At 58.4% G+C, this 13,473-nt stretch overlaps 1 protein-coding gene across 1 annotated transcript in view; it reads left to right on the top strand.

Moving 5' to 3' along the window:
- slc44a2 (solute carrier family 44 member 2 (CTL2 blood group)) overlaps window positions 1-13,473 on the top strand; it is a 143,583-nt gene that overhangs the window by 87,895 nt on the left and 42,215 nt on the right. The window contains exons 13-15 of the mRNA XM_072490763.1: window positions 4,061-4,153; window positions 7,623-7,713; window positions 8,873-9,135. Coding sequence (XP_072346864.1) covers window positions 4,061-4,153; window positions 7,623-7,713; window positions 8,873-9,135 — 447 coding nt within the window. The remainder of the gene's footprint in view (window positions 1-4,060; window positions 4,154-7,622; window positions 7,714-8,872; window positions 9,136-13,473) is intronic.

The raw sequence follows: 13,473 nt of genomic DNA, 5'->3' as shown, positions 1-13,473 counted from the left end.
ATACTGGGTGTGGAGTTGGGGGTGACGAGGGTTTGTGGGGGTTGCGGTGGGGATTTGGATACTGGGTGTGGAGTTGGGGGTGACAAGGGTTTGTGGGGGTTGCGGTGGGGATTTGGATACTGGGTGTGGAGTTGGGGATGGGGGTGACGAGGGTTTGTGGGGGTTGCGGTGAGGATTTGGATACTGGGTGAGGAGTTGGGGATGGGGGTGACGAGGGTTTGTGGGGGTTGCGGTGGGGATTTGGATACTGGGTGCGGAGTTGGTGATGGGGGTGACGAGGGTTTGTGGGGGTTGCGGTGGGGATTTGGATACTGGGTGCCGAGTTGGAGTTGGGGGTGACGAGGGTTTGTGGGGGTTGCGGTGGGGATTTGGATACTGGGTGTGGAGTTGGGGATGGGGGTGACGAGGGTTTGTGGGGGTTGCGGTGGGGATTTGGATACTGGGTGTGGAGTTGGGGATGGGGGTGACGAGGGTTTGTGGGGGTTGCGGTGGGGATTTGGATACTGGGTGTGGAGTTAGGGATGGGGGTGACGAGGGTTTGTGGTGGTTGCGGTGGTGATTTGGATACTGGGTGCGTAGTTGGGGATGGGGGTGACGAGGGTTTGTGGGGGTTGCGGTGGGGATTTGGATACTGGGTGTGGAGTTGGGGATGGGGTGACGAGGGTTTGTGGGGGTTGCGGTGGGGATTTGGATACTGGGTGTGGAGTTGGGGATGGGGGTGACGAGGGTTTGTGGGGGTTGCGGTGGGGATTTGGATACTGGGTGTGGAGTTGGGGATGGGGGTGACGAGGGTTTGTGGGGGTTGCGGTGGGGAATTGGATACTGGGTGTGGAGATGGGGGTGACGAGGGTTTGTGGGGGTTGCGGTGGGGATTTGGATACTGGGTGTGGAGTTGGGGATGGGGGTGACTAGGGTTTGTGGGGGTTGCGGTGGGGATTTGGATACTGGGTGCGGAGTTAGAGTTGGGGGTGACGAGGGTTTGTAGGGGTTGCGGTTGGGATTTGGATACTGGGTGTGGAGTTGGGGATGGGGGTGACAAGGGTTTGTGGGGGTTGCGGTGGGGATTTGGATACTGGGTGTGGAGTTGGGGATGGGGGTGACGAGGGTTTGTGGGGGTTGCGGTGGGGATTTGGATACTGGGTGTGGAGTTGGGGATGGGGGTGACGAGGGTTTGTGGGGGTTGCGGTGGGGATTTGGATACTGGGTGTGGAGTTGGGGATGGGGGTGACGAGGGTTTGTGGGGGTTGCGGTGGGGATTTGGATACTGGGTGTGGAGTTGGGGATGGGGGTGACGAGGGTTTGTGGGGGATGCGGTGGGGATTTGGATACTGGGTGTGGAGTTGGGGATGGGGGTGACGAGGGTTTGTGGGGGATGCGGTGGGGATTTGGATACTGGGTGTGGAGTTGGGGATGGGGGTGACGAGGGTTTGTGGGGGTTGCGGTGGGGATTTGGATACTGGGTGTGGAGTTGGGGATGGGGGTGACGAGGGTTTGTGGGGGTTGCGGTGGGGATTTGGATACTGGGTGTGGAGTTGGGGGTGACGATGGTTTGTGGGGGTTGCGGTGGGGATTTGGATACTGGGTGTGGAGTTGAGGATGGGAGTGACGAGGGTTTGTGGGGGTTGCGGTGGGGATTTGGATACTGGGTGTGGAGTTGGGGGTGACGAGGGTTTGTGGGGGTTGCGGTGGGGATTTGGATACTGGGTGTGGAGTTAGGGGTGACAAGGGTTTGTGGGGGTTGCGGTGGGGATTTGGATACTGGGTGTGGAGTTGGGGATGGGGGTGACGAGGGTTTGTGGGGGTTGCGGTGAGGATTTGGATACTGGGTGAGGAGTTGGGGATGGGGGTGACGAGGGTTTGTGGGGGTTGCGGTGGGGATTTGGATACTGGGTGCGGAGTTGGTGATGGGGGTGACGAGGGTTTGTGGGGGTTGCGGTGGGGATTTGGATACTGGGTGCCGAGTTGGAGTTGGGGGTGACGAGGGTTTGTGGGGGTGCGGTGGGGATTTGGATACTGGGTGTGGAGTTGGGGATGGGGGTGACGAGGGTTTGTGGGGGTTGCGGTGGGGATTTGGATACTGGGTGTGGAGTTGGGGATGGGGGTGACGAGGCTTTGTGGGGGTTGCGGTGGGGATTTGGATACTGGGTGTGGAGTTGGGGATGGGGGTGACGAGGGTTTGTGGGGGTTGCGGTGGGGATTTGGATACTGGGTGTGGAGTTGGGGATGGGGGTGACGAGGGTTTGTGGGGGTTGCGGTGGGGATTTGGATACTGGGTGTGGAGTTGGGGATGGGGGTGACGAGGGTTTGTGGGGGTTGCGGTGGGGATTTGGATACTGGGTGTGGAGTTGGGGATGTGGGTGACGAGGGTTTGTGGGGGTTGCGGTGGGGATTTGGATACTGGGTGTGGAGTTGGGGATGGGGGTGACGAGGGTTTGTGGGGGTTGCGGTGGGGATTTGGATACTGGGTGTGGAGATGGGGGTGACGAGGGTTTGTGGGGGTTGCGGTGGGGATTTGGATACTGGGTGTGGAGTTTGGGGTGACGAGGGTTTGTGGGGGTTGCGGTGGGGATTTGGATACTGGGTGTGGAGTTGGGAAGGGGGTGACGAGGGTTTGTGGGGGTTGCGGTGGGGATTTGGATACTGGGTGTGGAGTTGGGGGTGACGAGGGTTTGTGGGGGTTGCGGTGGGGATTTGGATACTGGGTGTGGAGTTGGGGGTGGGGGTGACGAGGGTTTGTGGGGGTTGCGGTGGGGATTTGGATACTGGGTGTGGAGTTGGGGATGGGGGTGACGAGGGTTTGTGGGGGTTGCGGTGGGGATTTGGATACTGGGTGTGGAGATGGGGGTGACGAGGGTTTGTGGGGGTTGCGGTGGGGATTTGGATACTGGGTGTGGAGTTTGGGGTGACGAGGGTTTGTGGGGGTTGCGGTGGGGATTTGGATACTGGGTGTGGAGTTGGGAAGGGGGTGACGAGGGTTTGTGGGGGTTGCGGTGGGGATTTGGATACTGGGTGTGGAGTTGGGGGTGACGAGGGTTTGTGGGGGTTGCGGTGGGGATTTGGATACTGGGTGTGGAGTTGGGGGTGACGAGGGTTTGTGGGGGTTGCGGTGGGGATTTGGATACTGGGTGTGGAGTTGGGGATGGGGGTGATGAGGGTTTGTGGGGGTTGCGGTGGGGATTTGGATACTGGGTGTGGAGTTGGGGGTGACGAGGGTATGTGGGGGTTGCGGTGGGGATTTGGATACTGGGTGTGGAGTTGGGGATGGGGGTGACGAGGGTTTGTGGGGGTTGCGGTGGGGATTTGGATACTGGGTGTGGAGTTGGGGATGGGGGTGACGAGGGTTTGTGGGGGTTGCGGTGGGGATTTGGATACTGGGTGTGGAGTTGGGGATGGGGGTGACGAGGGTTTGTGGGGGTTGCGATGGGGATTTGGATACTGGGTGTGGAGTTGGTGATGGGGGTGACGAGGGTTTGTGGGGGTTGCGGTGGGGATTTGGATACTGGGTGTGGAGTTGGGGATGGGGGTGACGAGGGTTTGTGGGGGTTGCGGTGGGGATTTGGATACTGGGTGTGGAGTTGGGGATGGGGGTGACGAGGGTTTGTGGGGGTTGCGGTGGGGATTTGGATACTGGGTGTGGAGTTGGGGATGGGGGTGACGAGGGTTTGTGGGGGTTGCGGTGGGGATTTGGATACTGGGTGTGGAGTTGGGGATGGGGGTGACGAGGGTTTGTGGGGGATGCGGTGGGGATTTGGATACTGGGTGTGGAGTTGGGGATGGGGGTGACGAGGGTTTGTGGGGTTTGCGGTGGGGATTTGGATACTGGGTGTGGAGTTGGGGATGGGGGTGACGAGGGTTTGTGGGGGTTGCGGTGGGGATTTGGATACTGGGTGTGGAGTTGGGGATGGGGGTGACGAGGGTTTGTGGGGGTGGAGATGAAATCCTCCTTGTCCTCATTGACAACATTTGGTCTTATGGGAGAAAGTGAACAAATGATTGGATTAAAAGAATGTCTTTTCAGAACACAGTCCGTTACTGACTGTCTACGTTCCTGTTCCCACAGAGCCGTCGGATGCATTATGTCCACTCTGATCTATCCTATCCTCACCTTTGTCCTGCTGTTACTCTGCGTTGCTTACTGGGGTGTTACAGCTGTGTATCCTGGACATTAACTGACTGCTTATCACTGCAGCTTACTTTAACTAGCTGCTTTACACTTCAATTTATTTTAACCAGAATGTTATCACTGTGGAATTTACATTAACTACCTGTTTATCACAATAAGATTTATTTTCACCAGCTGTTTATCAGGGTGGAATTTAATTGAACCATGCAGTGTTGACCATTTCGAATCTAACTCTTTAATGTGGAGGGTCAGCACTGAGGGAGTGCCGCACTGTCAGAGTCAGCACTGAGGCAGTGTCGCACTGTCAGAGAGTCAGTACTGAGGGAGTGCTGCACTGTCAGAGAGTCAGTACTGAGGGAGTGCTGCACTGTCAGAGAGTCAGTACTGAGGGAGTGCTGCACTGTCAGAGAGTCAGTACTGAGGGAGTGCTGCACTGTCAGAGAGTCAGTACTGAGGGAGTGCTGCACTGTCAGAGAGTCAGCACTGAGGCAGTGTCGCACTGTCAGAGGGTCAGTACTGAGGGAGTGCTGCACTGTCAGAGGGTCAGTACTGAGGGAGTGCTGCACTGTCAGAGGGTCAGTACTGAGGGAATGCTGCCCTGTCAGAGGGTCAGTACTGAGGGAGTGCTGCACTGTCAGAGGGTCAGTACTGAGGGAGTGCCGCACTGTCAGAGGGTCAGTACCGAGGGAGTGCTGCACTGTCAGAGGGTCAGTACTGAGGGAGTGCCGCACTGTCAGAGAGTCAGCACTGAGGCAGTGTCGCACTGTCAGAGGGTCAGTACTGAGGGAGTACCGCACTGTCAGAGAGTCAGTACTGAGGGAGTGCTGCACTGTCAGAGAGTCAGCACTGAGGCAGTGTCGCACTGTCAGAGGGTCAGTACTGAGGGAGTACCGCACTGTCAGAGAGTCAGTACTGAGGGAGTGCTGCACTGTCAGAGAGTCAGCACTGAGGCAGTGTCGCACTGTCAGAGGGTCAGTACTGAGGGAGTGCCGCACTGTCAGAGAGTCAGCACTGAGGCAGTGTCGCACTGTCAGAGGGTCAGTATTGAGGGAGTACCGCACTGTCAGAGAGTCAGTACTGAGGGAGTGCTGCACTGTCAGAGAGTCAGCACTGAGGCAGTGTCGCACTGTCAGAGGGTCAGCACTGAGGGAGCGCTGCACTGTCAGGGCCAGTACTGAGGGAGTGCTGCACTGTCAGAGAGTCAGTACTGAGGGATTGCTGCACTGTCAGAGGGTCAGTACTGAGGGAGTACCGCACTGTCAGAGAGTCAGTATTGAGGGAGCGCTGCACTGTCAGAGAGTCAGTACTGAGGGATTGCTGCACTGTCAGAGAGTCAGTACTGAGGGAGTGCTGCACTGTCTTTGGAGGTTACACCGAAGGCGGTATTAAGGTACCTGTGACTCCACAGAATTGTTTCCGTATTTAGCCCATTGCAACGATGCTGGATCTCTGCAGTACAATCCCCTGCTTCTTCCCCTACAACCTTCCATGTGTTATTTGGCCAACATTTCCCTCAAACACCTGCAAAACAAAGCTGTTTGTTCACTTTATTGCTGTTTTTGGGACCTTGGTGCGTGTATTCATTACCGAACACCTCACAGTCATCTGTTGTATATTTTTTAATATTCGCTCATGGGATGTAGGCGTTACACGCTGGCCAGTTTTTACTGCTTATCCTAATTGCCCAGGTCCACTCGATGATCAGGGAGCTGTGATAAGATCTGTATAAATCCTTCGAGCAAGTTTCCACTTTGTGAAAAAACATTTTCACCATTCCCAACCAATGCCTTCGCCGACCCCCGACTGGGCCGGTCACCTCCCAGGCCCATCGAAACCTGTTCGGCCGGGGTCCCACGGCCGTGGCCCCTTCCCTCCCCTCACCACACTCCCGTTCACTCGCCAACCCTCGCTTGTTAGTGCGGAGGCCCCAGTCCCGGAAACAACAAATAAAACCGGCGCGATCCCGCACAACAGATAATGCCATAACCCCAAAGCCTAATATAATTGTAACCAACTAAAATCAAAAGTTAACCACCCTCCCCCGTTCAACCAACCAGAAACCCAGATGTTCCCCCCACAAATAATAATAATAATCACTTATTGTCACTAGTAGGCTTCAGTGAAGTTACTGTGAAAAGCTGCTAGTACACAACAAGAAACAGCTAAAAGGAGAGATATAGTCCCCATTCCCTCAGTCCAAGTCCCAATCTCAGTCCCATCTCTCATTTCAGTCCCAGTCCTACGGCCTTCACCAACGCCTCCACCATCTCCAAGTAGAAATCCCTCGCATTGGACGTAACCCTCAGCTTTGCCGTGAAGACCACTCCAAACCTCACACCGTTGCTATACAGTGCCGCCTTCACCTGTTCGAAGGCCACCCGCCTTCTCGCCTGTTCCACCGTCAGGTCTTGGTATATTCGAATACCGACGCCTTCACCTCCCGCCTTTGCTTCGCCCAACTCCGAACCTTTTAAAATAAGTTTAGAGTACCCAATTCATTTTTTCCAATAAAGGGGCAATTTAGCGTGGCCAATCCCCCTACCCTGCACATCTTTGGATTGTGGGGGTGAAACCCACGCAAACACGGGGAGAATGTGCAAACTCCACACGGACAGTGACCCAGAAGCAGGATCGAACCTGGGACCTCGGCAACGTGAGGCAGCAGTGCTAACCACTGCGCCACCGTGCTCAGGACTTTCTCCTTGATGTGAAACTTATGGAAACAGATTACGACCGCCCTCGGCGGCTCGTTTCCTTTCGGCTTTGGCCTGAGCTCGAATGGGGAGGGTTCACCCCCTTCCCCCAACAGCTCTGCCAACATCTTTGCAAAGTCCTCAGTCGGCCTCGGGCCCTCCACCCCCCTCACGCAGGCCCACGGTTCGTTCGTTTTGCCACCTCGACCTGTTCTCCAGATCCTCCACCTTAGCTTCAAGTCCTTTGTTGGCCTCCACCACCCTCCGCAGCTCCTCACCCATCGAGGTGAACTGGTCACCGTGCTGCAACAGAGCCTCCTCCACCCCCTTCAGCTTCTCACCCTGGTCCCGCACCTCGACCGATGTCTTCGACACCACCGCCTTCACCGACTCCTTTGTCGCAGCCATCATCTCCCTCCGCAGCACCTCCATGTGTTTGGTGAACTGCCGCTCGAATTCCCCGGTCAACACCTCGGTCAGAGTTTCCACTGTGAGGGGAGCGGCCCCACCCATGAGGCCCAAACCCCGCCATCTTTCTTCCCGCCAGACTCACCAACCCACCCGACGGCGGGCTGTCGCTCGCTCCCTTCTTTCCAGCATCCTCCTTCTGGGCCGTCGACATCATCCTGCACCAGCTCATTCACAAACTGCCCCTGAAACCGGCCATTAAAGTCCATAAACCAGAGTCTGGAGCAGGAGCCACCCAACGTGCCACCTCCACCTACCTGCCCGCACGTTTTCCACTTTTTAACTTCAAACTCTACCTTCAGAGAAATTCTCCAATTTCCTTGACTGTTGTTCTGAAGCTTCTTGTCAACTTCTGGCGAGGCGGTTTATAAAGTGATTGCCAACGAGACGTCCTGTAAGGAGTACAACATGAAGACCTGTAATCCCAGCGTGAGTACTGTTTCTGTGTGGCTGAACTTGAAGCCGATTCCAAACCTGTTTTATTAAATTGCCCCTTCATGGGAAAAATGAATTGGATACTCTAAATTTAAAACAAAAAAGAGTGGCAAAGCTGGCAATGGGCTGAGGGCATCGGAGAGGTGGGGGGGGGGGGGGTGAGAGAGAGTGGGGGGGGGTGTGAGAGAGAGTGAGGGGGGGAGAGAGAGTGAGGGGGGGAGAGAGAGTGAGGGGGGAGAGAGAGTGAGGGGGGGAGAGAGGGTGTGGGGGGGAGAGGGTGTGGGGGGGGGAGAGGGTGTGGGGGGGGAGAGGGTGTGGGGGGGGGGGAGAGGGTGTGGGGGGGGGAGAGGGTGTGGGGGGGGGAGAGGGTGTGGGGGGGGGAGAGGGTGTGGGGGGGGGAGAGGGTGGGGGGAGAGGGTGGGGGGGGGAGAGGGTGTGGGGGGGAGAGGAGAGAGTGGAGGGGGGGAGAGAGAGTGGGGGGGAGGAGAGAGGGGGGGGGGAGGAGAGAGTGGGGGGGAGGAGAGAGTGGGGGGGGAGGAGAGAGTGGGGGGGGGAGGAGAGAGTGGGGGGGGAGGAGAGAGTGGGGGGGGAGGAGAGAGTGGGGGGGGGAGAGAGAGAGTGGGGGGAGAGAGAGTGGGGGGGGAGAGTGGGGGGGCTGGGGGTGAGTGGGAGGAGTTGGGGGTGAGAGGGGGGGGTGAGAGGGGGAGGGGGCAGTGGGGATGGGCGGGCTGGACAGCGTCATTACAGTTCTCAAGATGTCTGAATATTTGGTTAATGTTTGTGCAATGGTTATTTCTGCAAACCAGAGGTGGCACAGTGGTTAGCACCGCTGCCTCACAGCTCCAAGGCCCCGGGTTCGATTCTGACCTCGGGTCACTGTCTGTGCGGAGTCTGCACTCTCTCCCCGTGTCTGTGTGGGTTTCGTCCGGGTTCCTCCCACAGTCCAAAGATGTGCAGGTTAGGTGGATTGGCCGTGCTAAATAGCCCATCGTGTCCAAAGGTTAGGTGGGGTTACTGAGTTACGGGGATAGGGTGGAGGCATGTTTATAAGTCGGGTGCTCTTTTCAAGGGTCGGTACAGACTCGATGGGCCGAATGGTCTCCTTCTGCACTGTAAATTCTATGATCATGACTTATTGTTGTTCTCCTTCTAGACCTTCAATGTTTCCAACACCACAAGGCAGTGCCCAGGGGCACAGTGTCTCTTTGCGTTCTATGGCGGAGAGTCTTATTATCATCGATACCTCATCTTGTTCCAATTCTACAACGTCTTCCTCTTCTTCTGGCTCACCAATTTTGTCATCGCGCTGGGTCAGGTTACACTGGCGGGAGCTTTCGCCTCCTACTATTGGGCCTTTAATAAACCAGCTGATATGCCGGCTTTCCCTGTGTTTTCTTCAATGGGACGAGCACTCAGGTAAGAGTTCAGGAGCGCTGCCGTGGGAAAGGGGCCTTTCAACGCTCGGAATGGGCTCTGCTGTTCAGACAGGTGTCTGATCTGTACTACAACACCCCCTCCCCCAACCCCTGCTCCATACCCCATAATACCCGAGAACGGTGGGGGAGCGGGTGTAGGTGTTATGAATAGGCCCAGCAGAGGACAGCAGGAGCTAGGTCTGTGCGTCAGTATCCAGGGCTGGGCTGAGGACAGGATCGGGGGTGACAGTAATCTGCTGATGGGGTCAATGCTCATGGAAGACCATATTGGAGGTTAGTGAATCCATCCACACACACTGCACCAGGAAGAGCCGGCACCTTCAGGACAGGGGGAACTGTACCCCGGGGCGGGGAGGGGAACTGTACCCCGGGGCGGGGAGGGGAACTGTACCCCGGGGCGGGGAGGGGAACTGTACCCCGGGGCGGGGAGGGGAACTGTACCCCGGGGCGGGGAGGGGAACTGTACCCCGGGGCGGGGAGGGGAACTGTACCCCGGGGCGGGGAGGTGAACTGTACCCCGGGGCGGGGAGGTGAACTGTACCCCGGGATGGGGAGGGGAACTGTACCCCGGGGCGGGAGGTGAACTGTACCCCGGGATGGGGAGGGGAACTGTACCCCGGGGCGGGGAGGGGAACTGTACCCCGGGGCGGGGAGGGGAACTGTACCCCGGGGCGGGGAGGGGAACTGTACCCCGGGGCGGGGAGGGGAACTGTACCCCGGGGCGGGGAGGGGAACTGTACCCCGGGGCGGGGAGGGGAACTGTACCCCGGGGCGGGGAGGGGAACTGTACCCCGGGGCGGGGAGGGGAACTGTACCCCGGGGCGGGGAGGGGAACTGTACCCCGGGGCGGGGAGGGGAACTGTACCCCGGGGCGGGGAGGGGAACTGTACCCCGGGCGGGGAGGTGAACTGTACCCCGGGGCGGGGAGGTGAACTGTACCCCGGGATGGGGAGGGGAACTGTACCCCGGGACGGGGAGGGGAACTGTACCCCGGGACGGGGAGGGGAACTGTACCCCAGGAAGGGGAGGGGGACCTGTACCCAGGGGCGGGGGAGGGGAACTGTACCCAGGGGCGGAGGAGGGGAACTGTACCCCAGAGAGAGTCAGGAGAGGGGGAACTGTACCCCAGAGAGAGTCAGGAGAGGGGGAACTGTACCCCAGTGAGAGACAGGAGAGGGGGAACTGTACCCCAGGGAGAGTCAGGAGAGGGGGGAACTATACCCCAGGGAGAGTCAGAAGAGGGGGAACTGTACCCCAGGGAGAGTCAGGAGAGGGGGGAACTATACCCCAGGGAGAGTCAGGAGAGGGGGAACTGTACCCCAGGGAGAATCTGCACCTTCAGAAGCGGATTTTTTTTACAATTTTACAGAAATGGAAGAAAGCTGCACTGAATCTCTTTGTAAACTCTCTTTTAAAAATAATCAGTTGCTGACTGACTCGGGACATGCTGACATTGTGCTTCCTGTCACACCCACAACACTTTCCAATTTCAGTCGCAGAACCCCAGGCCTCACTCAGATACATGTGGCAATAATTAGATCTCCATTTGCTGACTGGTGTGTGCCAGGAGGAGTGATGTTGCACAAAGTTTAATTAGCGTGGGAAATATAATTCTGCTCAAAACCGAGCGGGCTGCCCCTTGGCTGCTGCGGCCTCATTGTGGCTTGACCCAGGTGTTAGAGATTTGCCCAGGCGTTGCACCTCGGCTGCGCTGCAGGATTACCTGGGACTTCCCCTCTGTTACGATGATCACAAAGGACACGGACGGCCACCAGTGGGTCTCCCGGTGGGCTTCGTGCAGCCTGAACCTCCGCAATGAGCAGGCGGGAGCTTGCCCAATTGAAAAAGAGCCGCAGCAGTTTGAAACCCGCTGCTTCAACGCAGGCTGGTATTCAGTAACCCCCGGGACATGGAGGAGCACACGTGGAGAGGTGTTCAGATTGTGGGCCAGTTCTACAGGAATCCAGGGATGTTGTTTGATTCAGATCAACGCTGCACCTCGACCTGCTCCTAATCTGGGCCCAAGCCGCTCCCAGCTTGGTTTGTTTGGTCTGGCTGGCACCCAGTGGCTGTTTGGGGAAGTGCAGGATTAGGTTCGGGCCTTTGAACCTTCTTGGGAAACACATGAGCAGCATTTTTAAAAAAGGAACAACATCAGAGGGAGGGAAATAGCAGACGAGGTAAACAAAAGACATGAGGGAGTAATCACAAAATAAAAGACATTTTCAAGACAACAGCCGAAACATCGTCTGGTGAATTTCTGCAGATCCTGTTTCACTTGCTGAGTATTTTCAGCGTTTTTTCATTTATTTTCAGATATACAGACTGTATTTTGTTCCAATCATGTTAACAGTCCTGAGCTTCCCACAAAAGAGCTGGAATCAGAATCCATAAATCAGGATTCAGAACTCTCCCTGGAGGAACGGCAGCAACGACTCCCCAGGAAGAAAATGTGCCAGCTTCACTAATCCTAAACTGTAGGGTGGGGCCCCCGCTGTAGGGTGGGGCCCCCGCTGTAGGGTGGGCCCCCCGCTGTAGGGTGGGCCCCCCGCTGTAGGGTGGGCCCCCCGCTGTAGGGTGGGCCCCCCACTGTAGGGTGGGCCCCCCGCTGTAGGGTGGGCCCCCCGCAGTAGGGTGGGCCCCCCGCAGTAGGGTGGGCCCCCCGCTGTAGGGTGGGGCCCCCGCTGTAGGGTGGGGCCCCCGCTGTAGGGTGGGGCCCCGGCTGTAGGGTGGGCCCCCCGCTGTAGGGTGGGCCCCCCGCTGTAGGGTGGGCCCCCCGCTGTAGGGTGGGCCCCCCGCTGTAGGGTGGGCCCCCGCTGTAGGGTGGGCCCCCCGCTGTAGGGTGGGCCCCCCGCTGTAGGGTGGGCCCCCCGCTGTAGGGTGGGCCCCCCGCTGTAGGGTGGGCCCCCCGCTGTAGGGTGGGCCCCCGCTGTAGGGTGGGCCCCCGCTGTAGGGTGGGCCCCGCTGTAGGGTGGGGCTCCCCTGTAGGGTGGGGCTCCCCCTGTAGGGTGGGGCTCCCCCTGTAGGGTGGGGCTCCCCCTGTAGGGTGGGGCCTCTTTCTGTAGGGTGGCCCCTGCTGTAGGGCGGCCCCTTTGTAGGCATGGGACAAAGAACAAGAACAAAGAACAATATGCACAGGAACAGGCCCTTCGGCCCTCCAGGCCTGCCCCGACCATGGTACCTGCCTAACCTAAAACTGTCTGCACTTACGGAGTCCGTATCCTTCCATTCCCACCCTGTTCAGAGATCTGTCTAGATTTCCCTTAAATGCCGCGATCGTACCTGCTCCCACCACCTCCCCAGGCAGCGTATTTACCACCCTCTGCGTAAAAAAAGGTGCCTCGCACACCAGTTACCAGTTTCCCTGATCAGCAATGCCCTTGTTGCGCTGTTAATAATAATAATAATCTTTATTGTCACAAGTAGGCTTACATTAACTCTTCAGTGAAGTTACTGTGAAAAGCCCCTAGTCGCCACATTCCGGCGCCTGTTCGGGTACGGAGGGAGAATTCAGAATGTCCAATTCACCGAACAGCACCAGCGGGTATTCTCCGACCCCCCCCCCTGCTGGGTCGGGGAATCGCCAGGGGTCGGCATGAATCCCGCCCTGCCGCTCCGACGTCGGATGTAGAATTCTCCGGCGCCGGTTTTTAGGCAGGGGTGGGGATCACGCCATGCCGGCCGGCGGCCATTGGCAGCGGCCCCCCCGGCAATTCTCCGGGCCCCGATAGGCCGAGCGGCCACCCGTTTTCGGCCAGTCCCGCCGGTGTGAAGTAGACATGGTCCATCCCGACGGGACCTGGCTTTGAGGGCAGCTAGCGGAGTCCTCGGGGGGGGGAGGGGGGGGGGGGCGGGGGGTTGGTCCGGCCCTGCCCTGCCCGCCCCCCGCCTCCCCCACGGTGGCCTGGGCCGTGATCGGGGCCCACCAATCTGCGGGCGGGCCTGGGCCGTGGCGGCACTCTTTCCCTCCGTGGAGAAGAAACCCCCTGCGCATGCGCTAACGCACGCCAACCCCGCCGGCGCCGGCCTAGCCCCCAGAAGTGTGGAGCATTCTTCAACTTCCGGGCAGCCCGACACCGGAGTGGTTCGCGCTGCTCTTGGCGCCGGCGTCGTGCCATCCTGCCAATTGCGGGACAATCCCGGCCCACGTCTTTCGGGACTTGTGGGAAGAAACCGGAGCACCCGGAGGAAACCCACGCAGACACGGGGAGAAGGTGCAGACAGTGACCCAGCGGGGAATCGAACCTGGGACCCTGGCGCAGCGAAACGACAGTGCTAACCGCTGTGCTACCGTGACACCCCTGTCTTTCCAATTCCT

Source organism: Scyliorhinus torazame, chromosome 27 (genome assembly GCF_047496885.1).
Source record: "Scyliorhinus torazame isolate Kashiwa2021f chromosome 27, sScyTor2.1, whole genome shotgun sequence".
NCBI classification, from domain to species: domain Eukaryota; kingdom Metazoa; phylum Chordata; class Chondrichthyes; order Carcharhiniformes; family Scyliorhinidae; genus Scyliorhinus; species Scyliorhinus torazame.
This window is presented reverse-complemented; position numbering and strand designations above follow the sequence as displayed.